This window comes from Lycorma delicatula, chromosome 4 (assembly GCF_047948215.1).
Source record: "Lycorma delicatula isolate Av1 chromosome 4, ASM4794821v1, whole genome shotgun sequence".
Lineage (NCBI taxonomy): Eukaryota > Metazoa > Arthropoda > Insecta > Hemiptera > Fulgoridae > Lycorma > Lycorma delicatula.
Window position 1 is genome coordinate 36,164,548 of NC_134458.1, and position 15,900 is coordinate 36,180,447.

At 30.2% G+C, this 15,900-nt stretch overlaps 1 protein-coding gene across 3 annotated transcripts in view; it reads right to left on the reverse strand.

The window, feature by feature from the left end:
- The window catches only part of Osbp (oxysterol binding protein), an 85,547-nt gene that overhangs the window by 6,858 nt on the left and 62,789 nt on the right, over positions 1–15,900 (reverse strand). For all 3 annotated transcript variants that reach the window (XM_075362714.1, XM_075362715.1, XM_075362713.1), the window contains exons 10-13: positions 13,687–13,856; positions 10,926–11,092; positions 6,255–6,475; positions 3,758–3,853 (exon numbers count right to left, since the gene is read on the reverse strand). In XM_075362714.1, the coding sequence (XP_075218829.1) occupies positions 3,758–3,853; positions 6,255–6,475; positions 10,926–11,092; positions 13,687–13,856 (654 nt within the window). The remainder of the gene's footprint in view (positions 1–3,757; positions 3,854–6,254; positions 6,476–10,925; positions 11,093–13,686; positions 13,857–15,900) is intronic.

Sequence of the window (15,900 nt, forward strand, 5' to 3'; positions counted from 1 at the left end):
AAAGATTAAAAAAACAAACCAACATACTTTGCATTTATAGACTTAGAAAAGTCATTCGATAATGTAGACTGGAATAAAATATTCAGCATTTAAAAAAAATTAGGCTTCAAATACAGAGATAAAAGAATGATTGCTAACATTTACAGGAACCAAACAGCAACAGTAATAACTGTTATAAGAAAGGGAGACCGTCAAGGATGTTCCCTATCCCCGTTACTTTTTAATCTTTACAAAGAACTAGCAGTTAATGATGATAAAGAACAATTTACAACTGGAGTAACAGTACAAGGTGAAAAGATAACGATGTTACGATTTGCTGATGATATAGTAATTCTAGCTGAGACTAAAAAAGATTTAGAAGGAATGATGAACAGCATGGATGAAGTCCTATGCAAGAACTAACGCATGTAAATAAAAAGTAATGGAAATAACGAAGATGGACCACTGAATGTAAAAATAGGAAGAGAAAAGATTATGGAGGTAGAAGAATTTTGTTATTTGGGAAGTAGAATTACTAAAGATGGACGAAGCAGGAGCAATATAAAATGCCAAATAGCACAGGCGAAACAAGCCTTCAGTCAGAATATAATTTGTTTACATCAAAAATTAATTTAAATGTCAGGAAAAGATTTTTGAAAGTATATGTTTGGAGCGTAGCTTTATATGATAGTGAAACTTGGACAATAGGAGTACTGAGAAGAAAAGATTAGAAGCTTTTGAAAGTCGGTGCTACAGGAGAATGTTAAAAATTAGGTGGGTGGATAAAGTGACAAATGAAGAGGTGTTGTGGCGAAACGATGAAGAAAGAAGTATTTTGAAAAATATAGTTAAAAGAAGAGACAGACTTATAGGCCACATATTAAGGCATCCTGGAATAGTCGCTTTAATATTCGAGGGCAGGTAGAAGTAAAAATTTTGTGCAGGCAGGCAACGTTTGGAATATGTAAAACAAATTGTTAGGGATGTAGGATGTAGGAGGAATACCAAAATGAAACGACTAGCACAGATAGGGAATCTTGGACAGCTGCTCATACCAGTCAAATGACTGAAGACAAAAATAAATGTTAAAAAAGTATAGCAATTAATAAAAATAGTATTCAAACAATTCTAGAGTTTAAAATTAAAAATAAATACAATCAGCTGTTAATAAGTGAAAGATATTATAATTCAATTAAAATATGTTAAACATTCTGAGACAACAATTGGTGTCTCGTTATCCATGGTTGCTATGAGACCCAAATTGATGTCTCAACTTTATTTTTGAATATTTCAAAAAGTAATGTTGCAAAGTGAAATTGGTATCAAAAATTAGTAATACGGTAACAAAACTTTTATTGAAATTGAAAAAAAAAAATGGCAGTGGCAGCACTGGTGGATATTTTTAGCAAAATAAGTATAGCAACCTTGGAAATGTTGCATTTTTCAGTGTGGCAGTCATTCTGTTAACAATATATAAGGTACAATTTATCTAGAAAAGGATTTTTAATATAAAACCATATATATTGTAATAGAAACTCAGTTTAGCAGGTACCAATTTCCAGTTAAGCAGCTGCCACAGCGATGGTCATTCTGCTTACATGAATAAAATTAGTCGTGAGTGGGTAAGTGAAGAGGCAAGGGAGTTTGACCTCATTTTTACATATAATGTGTAAAACAAAAGGTTGAGCAACGTAAAACTGAACCCATAACATAATCGCTCAGTAGGTTATGTTGGAATGAAATTTTATGATATGGATAAATTAAATAAGAGAAACATAAAACATAATTTAAATGTTGCATTTATTTACCTTATTGTTACAAAAGATGTTCAAAATGACCACCCTGAACATCAATGCACTTCACTTTTGTGCTCAACTGATCATACTGAGAATCATCTGATGAAAAATGTTGTTGCCAATTGTTTTAATTTCTCGTTGAATGTTCACCTTCAGTTCATCAATATTGTGGGGATTAGATGCATAAACTCTCTCCTTTAAGTAGCCCCAAAGGAAAAAATTGCAAGTAGACCACTCTGGGAAACGTGGAGGCCACCGTCCTCTGCTGACAGCTTCTTAATTTGTGAAAACTGCATGAATGTAATTCAGTGAAACGTTTGATGTGCGACATGTTGCTCCATCTTGGTGGAAGAAGCTGTGTTATTTTTCATTATCAGTTAACTGTGCATAGAATTCTTCAAAAATTGGGAGATAAACTTGTGTATTGACAGTTCGATCAAAAAATATTGGTCCCACTATACAATTACCGGAAACAGCACACCAAACACCAATTTTCTCTTCATGAAGAGGAAGCTCGAATATCTCATGAGGATTCCTTGCCATCCAATACCTGGTGTTCTGCCAATTATCATGACTGGATAAATGAAACCATGCCTTGTCTGACATGAAATATGACATTGGGTCTATCTGTCCACCAACAATATTTTCAAGAAGCCAGTTCTAATAATCATGTCATTTTGGTTTGTCTGTCTCCTTCAGTTGTTGCACAGTTGTAACGCGGTATGGTTTAACATTTAATACATGAAAAATTTGACAACAAGATGTGTATTTAACACCAGATTGTTGGGCTGACTTGCATAGTGATTTTTTTGGACTAGCAGTAATTCTTTCAATATCAGTAAGGGGCTGTGGAATCCTAACGGAAGGTTGCCTATTTTGTTTTCCATTTGAAACCATACCTGTTGTACACCATTTTTTAACTAAATCGTATATGCTACTCTATGCATTCGGAAATTTTTCTACGAATACTTGACATGATTCTTCAAACAATCCAGAACGAATATAGGCCTCAACTATGGCTATCCTCTCCTGGATTGAATAAGGCATTTTACACAAACATAACTGCATTTATAATACTGCACTGCAACAAAACATATACTGCACTGTCACATAACCACCTGCAAACTGCAGCAATAATCAGTAGTAATATATACATCCACTAGTCGCGTTAGTTGTGTGAAAGTCTTTCATAAATAGTGTTGGGTAGCGGTTTCATTATGAGTTTGGTTTTATGTTGCCCATCCTGTATAATTGCAATAGAAATTAATCTTCTATTACATAGAAAAAGAAGGAGTTTTAAATCAAGATAAAACCATTTTATTCAACATTAGAATGATACATACAGCAGTATCAAAATACTGAAATTTAAAAAATCTGATATAAAATATATCATATTAAAAATTTAATTATTAATGTTTTTCTATACCAAACAGTATTTAAAATGTCAAAGTTTGAAGATTCAGAAGAAAAAAAATCACAGTGTTTTACTGCAACGGTCAGAATCGACTAACACAGACTAATACACAGTCTAAACAGAATGATCATAACTTTCGTTCTAAGATTCTTATACTCAGAAATATAAATTTATAATACAAAATATACAATCAGAGTGTTTGGATTGTAAAAAGGATTCTAATTTATTCTGCCAATTAATATAGTAATGTTCTTTAGCGCTGAATAGATTTATGAATGCATACTGGTAGATTAGACATGAAAAAACTAGACAGGAAAATTTAGTTGAACCATTCAATGTCTTGAAATAATTTTCATAAAATTAGATAAGGACCTAAAAATCTAAATTGAAGCAATAAATGGCAATAGTAAAAAAATAATACATTTTATAGACAAATAAAGAATCAAAATTTTTACAGTAATTTTGTGCACAATTAAAAGAATTATCGTAATAAATTAAAAGCAGTCTTTAAAATTAAACTGATATAATTAAGTTCAGTGAAATAAAAGAATACAAATTTCATACTCACTTAATGAACTATCAGAACATAAATCTTCATTACTAAATTCTTCTTCATTATTGTTAACAGATTTATTAGTACCAGCATTGGCAGGAGTTTGTAATCCTGTGACAGGAAAAAAATTATGCAAATTTAAAATCAATAGCAATAACACGAATAAAAAGAGAATCATGAGGAATAATATAAAATTAATGATGAAACTAAATAATGTTTTACACTGAACCATAATTTAAAAAAATAAATAGGAAGGTGAAAATGAAAAGCACAATCTCTTAGGTTTTTTACTATCTTAATAGTTTTATAATGAACTTGAATGACATTTATGATAAAGAAAAATGTATTTTGGGTATAATGTTATTATGTTTAATTCTGGCCTGAAAGGTGCAGGGACCAATCAGCATACCTGATATATTTGCATGTTTAATATAAGATAAAGTATACATTTTTTAATTCAAACTCATAATTACTATTCAGAATATATTACCAATTATTTTCCAAAAATTAACAGAACATCAAGTTCATTTTTTTCCATACAAAAACCAAAAAATTTAAATAACTTATTCGAATTCTTTTTTAAATTAATACCTAGTAAAAATGCCTACGAAAGTTAAAAAAAAAACATTTAACTTAATACAGTACAAAAAGGTTATTATATTACTGATTGTATGGTCTTGCTTGGCTACAAAATTTAGTTAACTGCACAAGGTTTTAGCATTCCTTCCATTTGTACATAAACATACAGTCATTTAGGTAGATTTCATAAGAAAGCTATCTATTGTAATGGGTACCATGATTCGACTTCGGGGAAATTTTGACATATCTTCGCGTTTCACATCCCCCAGACTCCAAAACCACCGTCAGTTCAAAAGTTTATATATACATATATATTCCACTTTCTTGTGGACACGATAACTGCCGTAATTTTGCACCTATCACTTTCAAATTGATACATAAAATATAATGACCCAAAATCTCAGTCGAGTTCGGTAATGGGCAAAATCGGACCATGAGGGTGGAAATGGCGAAAGCTTTTTCGAAAAAAACAAAATCTTGTTCCTACTATTCTTTGGATAAGGGCCTAAAACTTATATAAGTAAAGTTTTTTGATATCACCAACCACTGGCTGAGGGGGTGGAAAAAATGGGGTTTTGAAGACAAAAATAATTATACCTCCCTTAATAGGCACACTACCAAATCGGTTTAAAGTGGTTGTTAGTCCTCTAAACATTTCCTAAAACTTTTGTCTGTAACAATTTTTGATATGATCAACCCTTATGACAAAGGATGACCAAAATATTGCTGGAATTGTAAGAAGATGGAGCTTGTCATACATTAAACATGTAAAAATTTTTTTCACATGCAACCATTGTTGTATTGAATAAATTTGAAGTTTTTCTTAACTTTACGGTAGAAATCTATTTTATACCCTACTTAACACTGGTGAAATCTACCTCTGCCTTCCAGCGTGCCGAAATAATTTTTTTTCAATTAAATTAAACAATAGCACAAGATGTTTCTGCCAAGACCAACATAAAATGCTTTTCTATACTTGACTGATGTTTTGTGTTAGATTCTTCATTGTTCTATTACTAAGTATTTACCAAATAAACTTATTGATTTCTTTTAACCATATATAAATAAAAGTCATGCGATACAGTAAATGAGATTACCTGGAGATAAGTGGGTTGGCCTGAGATAATTAAAATGTTTGAGAATTTAAATTACTGACACCCCTACTTTTACAATATCTTTTTATTTTTTCTTTATTATTCATCTGTTTAAGGTGACTCGATACACGCAGCTACCACATGCTAATAAACATTTTGCTCTTCGTATTATTCCACTGTAAATGTCAATTACTTAGTCCCTTACCAGTTACAATTTATGTATAGTAAGATAAATTATTGTAACTATTATATTCTTCCAGAAAATAAATAGAAATTTTTGTTTGTTTATTTGAATAAGATTAAATATGTCAGTTACCTATTAAATAATTAGAAAATTTACTAAGTTCACGTAACTTTTAGCGATAACCAGAATATTTTGTGTATCTTTTGCAATTTAAATGAAAAATTACTGGAAGTACAAGCAGAAGGAATGGTAAAATCTACTGTGAATATACTATAAAGGTACAGTTGTATAAAAGAATAAAGTAGTTTTTCAAAAGCTATGTTCCATCTACAAATTCATCAAAATATCCTTTTTTTTTCTTTTTTTTTTACAACCGTTGAGGTTGTCAAAATATTAAAACTGCAATGATTGGTAAATTTTATTGTAGAACATTGTACTATGTTTAATATATTAATTACAAATATATATTACAGACAAATGTGATTCAGCAATGTTTTTAAAATTGAACATTCTTTCCAATAAGTTTTGTTTATAAATCACATTTTGAAGCATTGTTCATAAAAAAAAGATAGCCTACATACTAAAAGCAGAATTTAAACTACAATGCTTAAAAAAAAAAAAAAATAAATAAATGTAAAAATCTGTTTGTCTTTACCGTCACCAGCAGCAATTTCTGCTGCTTTCTCTCGAGCTTTGCGAGCAGCTCTCTGTTTTTCTTCCAATGATACTTTAACTACGTTTGCTTCTTCCCATCTTCCTTCCTCCATCAATCGCTGATCAGGCCTAAACCTTGAATCAGTTGGTGCAATACCATCTTCCATTTCATTCAATTGACATGCCAATATGGTAAAGTTATAATATTTTTCACAGTCTTCACTACAAAATAAAAAAAGATGAGATATTAAAGTAGCATAAATTTACAATGAATGTTAATAAACTTAACTAGATTAGCCACCAAATACACTTTAAAGCAGAAATAAATGATGGTAAAGGTGCTGTAGATTAACCTAATATTAATTCCAAAGTTATTAAAAATAATTGATAAAAATACCTAACATGTATAAATGAGTAATTTTATAACCCATAAAAGCGTTCCTTGATATTATTAAGCCATTTCCTTGCCATACCCTGCATTTTCTTATTAACTGAATTAAATTACAGTAAAACATTCATAAGGATGTTTACCTAAAGGTAACCATAAGATTGTTGATAACCTTATGGTTATAATCACTTCAGCATGATGAAATTTGGAATTAATGAATGTAACATACATTTACAGTTTAAAAAAAAAGAAAACAAAGTTTTGTTTTTCATTTTTTTTTTTTGAAATTATTAGCTTTTGAAGAAGATTTAAATTTTTATATAAAATAATTCTTTACCTTTTCTATAGGAAGTTGGCAAATACATTGAAATACTATTAATTTCATCAGTTTGACTTCCTTTTTCCTCCAATACTGTACACGAATTACAAATTTTGATTTTTTTTTTACATTTACAAATGTTTCATCCATTTCCCTATATATTACATAGTTTCCTTGGCAAAACTCAACACTTTTTTGCTGTATTTTCTTCAGTAAATATATCTCTGTTTTGAATTCTTTTCCACTTAAAGTTGTTTTTGTCTAATAGGTTTATAGTCCCAGCGATATAGTATATTCAGATATATTTATTTAAATTATGACATGAAATAGTTATTTTCAATATATATATTGTTGCCGCATGCTGTTCTTACTGTCAGAAAGTGCAATGCTACCTGGTAGATGTTGGGAAAACTTGCAGTCCACCTACTTTAATGTGTCAATAAGGACTTCAAATTTATGACTATCCTCAAGTTAATAGTATGAGACTAAATATCACATTAAACTATTGTTATTTCTTTAGAGTTTGGATCTTGTCAGAACTGAAACTATACCCAACATGAAGAGGTCAATGTTAGCCCACTCAGTCTCTTAATATTCTAATTTTATCCTTGATTAAATTTTGCAGGATTGGTAAAGTGATATACTGCTAAACCAATAAACAAATACATCACTTTATATAGAAGGTTAAATCAATCAGAATACCTTTAACAATCAGATCCAAACTTAAATAGTAGCGCAGTAAAGTGCACCATATTCAATTATATTACTATAATTATATTATATATATATATATATAGATTCAATTATATAGTTTACAACAATAGGTTTTAAAACCTGGATAGTATAAATATATTTATATAGTTAAATATAAATGATATTGGTGACATTATAACAACATAAATTTGTTTATACTTTTATTAACACCTTGTGTGCTAGCCGTTTTTATGAACCTCTTTCTAGAAACAGTAGAGATTTTTAATAGTAGTACTTTAATTACTAATTTTGATAGAAATACAATGTGTTCTTAATTCCACATACAATGTAACCCCACTATAACGCAGTTATTAGAGGACTTATGTGACACCTGCGTTATAGGCTAACTGCATTATTTTGAGAAGTAAATTTTAAATCACAACGGGAATCAATTAAAAAAAGGCAAAAAATCAAGTAATAATGATTTAATAGAAAACGCCAATACAGTATAATGTGTACTTTCATAGAAAGAAGTTAAATGCGGAAGATACAATATTTTTTCTTTTAATGTAAATTATTTTTTAAAATAAGTTACTGTTTTTTGTTTTACAGTTGTATGTTTCTTCTTTATAATACATAACTTTACACTTTGTAAATGCAATAAATGATGATCATCACTATCACTTTATTGCTCCATCCATGTTATTACACTATTTATATTTTCCAGAACATCTTTTATTGAGGGTGTAGACCACTCTGTAACAGCAAACTCTGCAACACCTTCCCCTTCTTCCTTTGACAAATTATCATTAGGTTGTAGAATGGAGTTTACAATTTCTTCGTTGTTCATGTATGTTTCTTCTTTGTTTGTTCGTTGTTCATGGGCAATGGGTATTTGATTGTCTTCTTGAACCCACTCACTGAGATCACTTACAGACAATTCTTGCCCAGTTGAATTTGACAATTTTAGTGTGTGTTCGTCAGTAAAAATATGAACATTGCCTGTTTCAATGTCTTCTGTATTACTCTGTGACAATACCAACTAACAATTTTTAACTGTAATAGAATTTATATTACTGTAACAGTTGCTGTTCCAACACTGTATACAACATTTTTTAATTACACGGTTTTAAGAAATTCTGTTATTTGTAATTCTGAGTTAACGATAGCGATCAGTAATTATTGTCGGTAATAAGCTTTAAATGCCCAAATAACTCCTTGGTCTAATGGTTGGATCAAAGATGTGATGTTCTTGGGTAAAAACAATGCTATTATTTTCCTATCTTTAGATTTCAGCAAGTCAGTAGGGCAATTGTCAAGAAGTAATAAAGCTATTTCTTCCAATTTTTGAACTCGTAAATAATTTTTAACACAAGGCACAAATTCATCATTAAACCACGTTAAAAAAATATTACGCATCATCCAACCATTTTTAAAAATAACCAGTAAAGAATTCATATTAACGTGTTTGAAGTAATGTGGGCTGCCATACTTGCCAATGAGCAACGGTTTCAATTTATGATTTCCTGACTTATTGGTACACAAAAGAAAAGTTATCTTTTCTTTGTTCATTTTCATACCAGACTTATTTGGTGCCCACTTTGCATCTAATGTTTTTGTTGGCAATAGTTTATAATACAAAGCAGTTTCATCACAATTATACAACTGTTTGTCACTGAAGTTATTCTCTTCTGTAACTAATTGTAATATTTTTTGTGAAAAATGTTTGGCTGTCGTCGCATCTGCTGAATAAGATTCCCCTTCAATATTTACTTGGCCTATGCCATGACGGATTTTCCATAACAACCAACCGCTAGAAGCACTGAATTCTACTCTATTGTTAATTTTTTCATGAAAATCTAGTGCCCGAGCTTGAAGTATTGGGCCTGATAAAGGCACTCCTTCACTCCATTTCTGCAAAAACCAAAGGTACATACACTTATCTGCAATATTAACATCACAGAGTCTAACCTTTTTGCGATCAAGTCCGACTGTTTCATCTACCAAATCAATAAAAGAACGCAGTTTATCTTCTTTCACCCAACAATGTACAGTACCTTCAGGTACATCAAATTCTGGGAATAAACTGGCTTTCAAACGACCTGGCTTAACCTTTTCAATAATTTCTAATATTTTCCTTACAGAATACAATTTTTGTTTAGACGACATGTTAGGCAAATACGAACGAAAACAAACACTACAAAATCTAATAAATTAACCAACATAATAAAACTTAACAATACTGATAAACACAGTAAAAGCAGCTTGGAATAAATCACAATACGTAATAACACTCAGATAATGTATACTGCAACTTATACAGGCAGCCCATTGATGGTCTTATCACTATTACAGGAAATGAGTCATGTGCAGTATATCATAACAATTTCTCCTATTACTGTATTAGAATCATAGTTTAGTTTTATTGAATCATGTTTTTGGGAATTCCAAGGCTTTAAAATTGGTCATGACAGATGTAACTGACAGATGTTATATTAGAAGCATATTGTTGACAATTTCAAAAAAATTATGGCGAGTCTTACACTGATATCAAATACAGTGGTAGGGTGAGTAGCATGTCTTCATCCTATTTTATTTTTTCAGATATTCAGATGTTTTTTGGAAACAGGTTATAATCCGCATCTGCGGTATATTGATCTGCGTTATAGCGAGGCTGTACTGTATTACTTATAGGGTTTGAATTTTTTTTTTTTTTTTTAAAAATGGGAATAAAAATAAAATAATAACTAAAGATCGTTCATAATTCAAAATTACCGTATAAGTTAAGTGAAAACACTACAAATTTTAGAGTATATTTGGTGATAAGCTGTCAAAATCTAATCTAGAATTCTAATAAGCTTAGTAAAAATCCTTCTGATAGATATTATTGACCAGCAAAGGAAATATAAAATATATGGATATAATGAAATAAATTGGTAAAGAATCTAACTTGACTAGTTCAAAATAGTCTACTCTACTATCATTCAATAAATTAACATTAAAATAATGTTTTATTACAGACAAACCTAAATCTAACAAAGATAATGTCACTTCTTTTCCCAATGTCATATTCTGATACTACAATGAAAGATTATGCCACTGTAAACTTATAAAAAACACATGTTCCAGGCTAAGGATGGGGGGGTCTATCAAAATGACATTCTGCATTATACAGTACTGTTCCATGAATACATTTAAAAGTAAGATACCATCCTATAAAAATATTGCATAATACATGTAGGAAAGAAAAAAAAAACAAAATATCAACTTACGGCGGCTTTCTAATTCTCCAAGCTAATGTATATTCACCAGTCTTATAAACAGGATTATCAGGAGTGCCTTCTGTACTTATTACAGGTGCTATTTCTATTTGATTATCCCATGTACCATTAATTATCCATCTAACTTTACCATCCTTATCCATTACACAACCCTTTACCTGAAAAAAATTAATGTTTTTAATCAATTAAATGTTTAATTAACTACTTGTACTTACTTTCACTTTTTAGAAACTGTTTTCTAAGAATAAAATATAAAAGTAAGAAACATTTAATAATAGGATTCAATATAAAATTTTTATCTTGAAAAATAATCATAATTAAAAAGAAAAAAATTACCATTTTTTAAAAATATTTTAGAAATTTCAAAAATGTATCTTTTATAAAATGAAATACAACATTGAAAGGCAACTAAAGGCAATCTACATGATAAAAATTTCACATGAACTGAAAGGAGACTGAAATTATAAAAATTAAACAAACAGCACAATGCAGAATAAAACGTACTGGTTCACCGCTAACACCAACAATCTATTGAAGGATACATCTAACAATAATAATCATTAATATTTAAAAATAATACTGCAATGTTTACACTGGGGAACACAAATAATTTTTTTTTATCTCAGGAAGAAAAATATGTGATTCTGATAGTATTTTTTCTCCTGAATTCAAAAAAGATATTGGTTTTTCCCCATCACACAAGGTTTCCGAGAGACTGGCGTTTATAATTTCAAACATTTTAATACTTTCTGTATTCTTAACTACACAATATTCAAACATTTGACTCGCCTAGAAAGTAAAAAATGACAATTTTCTGCTATATTTCACCTGTGGAGCATCCCTCTTGATGGTCCAACAATAACTGGCCAGCATATTAGGATTCCATTTGCCTTGATATCTCTTTTCTGTAGCTGAAATCTCGTGATGAAAGTACTCCCCCATGCTCATTGCTCACTGCGCAAGATTTTCCAGGAAGAAATCTAGGTGTGAGTGCAGGAAGTGTACTTTTAAAGACATATTACAATTTAAATTTTTATAAGCTCATTGACAATATCATGGTAATTCTCTGCCTTTCAATTTCCCAAAAAACTCTGAATAAAATTTTTTAATGTTTGCCAAGCTGCTTTCTCAAGTGGATTCAATAGCTCCTAAAACTTTTTATCATATATTAGTGATCGTATTTGTGGACCCACATATAATCCTTTTCCATCACTAATTTTAGGAAACTTCTGTTTTAAGTATATGAAAAGAGGAGTATCGTCCATTGCCTTGACAAAATTCTTCATTAATCCTAGTTTGATACGTAACAGAGGTAGATACAAATTTTTAGGATTCCACAATGGTCACATTTCACATTTTTCTGTTCAGGAATGAGTGATTCGCGTTTAGGCCATTCTTTTCTAATGAAATGATTTTTTCTGTACAAAAAACAACAGTACTTAGTCTAACCCAGCTGCAGACCAAGAATAAGTGCAATTACCTTCAAATCACCACAAATATTCCATTTATACACTACATATTGAAGCTTTTTCAATATGAATTTAAAGTTTTCATATATTTCTTTCATACTATTAGAGTGAGCCACAGGTGCTGATGGGAATTTATTGCAATTATGCAGAAGCACGACTTTTAAACTAATTTTAGAGGAATCAATGAACAAGTGCCATTCTGTTGGATTATGTTCATTACCAAGTGTCTCCATAAGAGAAGAAATGTCATTACAAAACACTAAGCCATCTTCTTTAGAAAAATAGTCTTAAATTCAGAATTATGACTACAATAAGTACATATCTTTGTATTCTTTTGAAGAAAATTCCATCCTTTTAGCTGGGAAGAAAGCATTTCCTATCATTTTTTGGATAACTAATCTCGTATGAGATCGTTAAGATTTTCTTGAGTCAGTAAATAAGGCTCAGATGAACTGTTTTGCTCAAAAGTTGTATCACCAGAATCTGTTTCTTTTTCTTCCTTATTTCCATCAGACTCTGAGCTCTCTTCATCTAATGTCACATGGACAATTCTTCGCAGTGTGAAACTGGTCTCATTGCAGATTGCAAGTTAGGATATACCACTGATGTAATCCCTTTAATGTTTGTTAAGCAGAAATAACTGTCAGAAGAGTGATCTTTGGGTTCCCTCCTTGTTTGGTCCCCAACTTTACACCCAAAATAAAGTTCATAACACTTTTTTACTAACTGAGTAAGGTTTTATCTTTGGGGCTTGAATGTCACTTCACCACATACATAAAAAAAAAATGTTAGTATGATTTAAACAAACTCTAGGCATTATGTAACTAATGACTAATTAAAAGAAATAAAGTTGTAAATATATAACACACAATAATTCAGACACATAAAGCACTCATAATGATGTGTTTACTGGTTCACTACTACCTCACAAATGGCATCGTTCTGATGTATGTGTGCCACACTAGATCATGTTTGTACATGTCTATACATGTCTGAACCTGCACAACAGTAGCAATGCTCCCCTTTGAGTTAGCTCATTTGGTTCCATCATATTTACAAAGCTGAAGAAGTTTTACTTGACAATGGATAAATGGATGAAAAAAACGTTTTAAAATATCTAAAAAAAATTAAAATAAAAAAAAAACTGTGGGTGATGGAGAAATTCCGAATACATATTTGAAAACAGTATAAAAACTGCATTAAGTACACCTATTGGTACTTGTTAGACAAAAATCATGTTGACAAGTGTTACTGATGTATATAATTATAAACACAAATAATACCTTTCTCTGAGTATCACGATTAAAATAGCTATATGGAATGTAGCTGAGATGGCATTTCGAGCCATCAGCATGATTTATAATGTCCATGTCTCCATGTTGATCCACCCACAGTTTACCAACAATAATATTATGCACTGTAGTTGTTACCTTTCTCCATGTATAATGATTACCTAAAACAAACAAAGCCACATATATTTATTAGGGATACTAAGTTTTTATGCATCTATTTTTAACTCAATTATATACTCAATGTGACTAATATTAATATAGAATTATAAACTTATAAGAAAACAAGAGAAAAGAGAAAAGTGCAATTATTATTAAAAAATAAAATCACAAAAGTTATGCCTCTCCATCAGCTTGTTCCACTCTTCTCTACCCTCTTCTATTCTTTTTCTCTCTCTTTCTGTCTTAGTCTAAAATATTAATGGTTTACTTAACAAATGCTTTTGATGATTTTTCAAAATATATATTATATCATTTGAGAATAATTATTAAAAATTAACATATTAAAATTAAAAAAAAAAAATCTTGTTATAAAAATTTACATAACTAGTAGAATGAACATAAAAATTACTAGATATTACAACAGTGTTACCAACTTCAGTAAACAATCATTCTCAAAACTAAATTTATGTTTACAATTTTTCTATAAAAAGGTTTTATTACTATTCAAAGTACACAACTTAAACTAGCATTGTTGAGGAACTTATCATAGCAGGACATCAAGTGTTGTATACCTTTGTCATAGAAAGGTACAAAGTAAGTGAATACAGCTTGTTTAATTCATCACTGGTGTGGAACTGCCAGCCAACAAGAAAGGATTTGAAATGTTAAGAGATGAAAATTGCTTAGTGCAAGATGTAAGCTATAGGGAGAGAAATGATCTGATTGTTCCCAGCTGAAGGTTGTGAAGGAACATATATTATCACAGACTGAATTTCATGTGTTGCAGGCATCTCATTTCATATACACATTATATACACACTTTGTGAAGCATATGCACATGAATGTACAAAAATGGCGTTACTGCCTAGTCAATGAATCAACGCATTTGGTGTGCATACATACCATACTTTAATGATCACATCAGCAATATTAAAAAAATGGAACTTATACTCAGAATGTTTGTACATTATAATGATAGTATGTTTATTGTTAATTAAGTGTTCCACTAATACAAATTCAATTGTATCATGTATACATGTTAAGCACCCATACTTATTGTATACAAATACATACATCACAACTGACTTTATAAAAAACCCAATTTTAATGAAACTATTTGGTAGGCTGTTGTGAATAGATTAATCAACTGTGAATCGAAGTCTGAAGCATTTCTTGTTGTTGTGAGTTAATAATGAGGTTAGTGTTGTGTGTTTTGTGGTTTACAGTGTAACTATAAAAAGATCTCCTATTAGTGAAAATACAGTTCGTAGATATCTTGAGGATAGGAGTTTTAGCGATAATTCATCAAGTTCAGATTTGGATAATTTTAGTGACACTGGATAACCAGTTTATGTCAATGAACACCATAATTTAAACAACCATATAATAAATATATTATATACAAGTGAAATGACCAAACTATAATTACCAAATTTATTAAATATAAGGTATGCAATTCCAAGTGGTATCACTTTTCTATGTATATTTTATTTTAGTTTTTCTATGTATATTTTTGTTTAGTGTTGGTCAGATCACAGTAATTGCTCAGCCTGGAACTTCAAGTACTCAATCTTTTTAATGTCTTTTTATGATTTTTACTAATTTTTTTCTATTATCCTTAACCTTATCTTTCTTATTTTAAACTATCTAGCTAACACAATTATTTAAATCTGTAACAAGTTATAGCTTAAATCAAACAGCTTAAAATTTCATGGTTGTTATCCTTTTTCTTTTTCTGTTTAACCTACGGAACCACCATAAGGTATTACTTCAGAGGATGAATGAGGATGATATGTGTGAATGTAAATGAAGTGTACTCTTGTACAGTCTCAGGTCGACCATTCCTGAGATGTGTAGTTAGTTGAAAGCCAATCACCAAAGAACACCGGTATCCACGATCTAGTATTCAAACCCATATAAATGTAACCGCCTTTACTAGGATTTGAATCTCAGAACTCTCGACTTAAAAATCAGCTGATCTGCCATGACGAGTTTCCCATTAGACCAACCTGGTGGGTTCATGGTTGTTACTATCTTTTTCTGAAT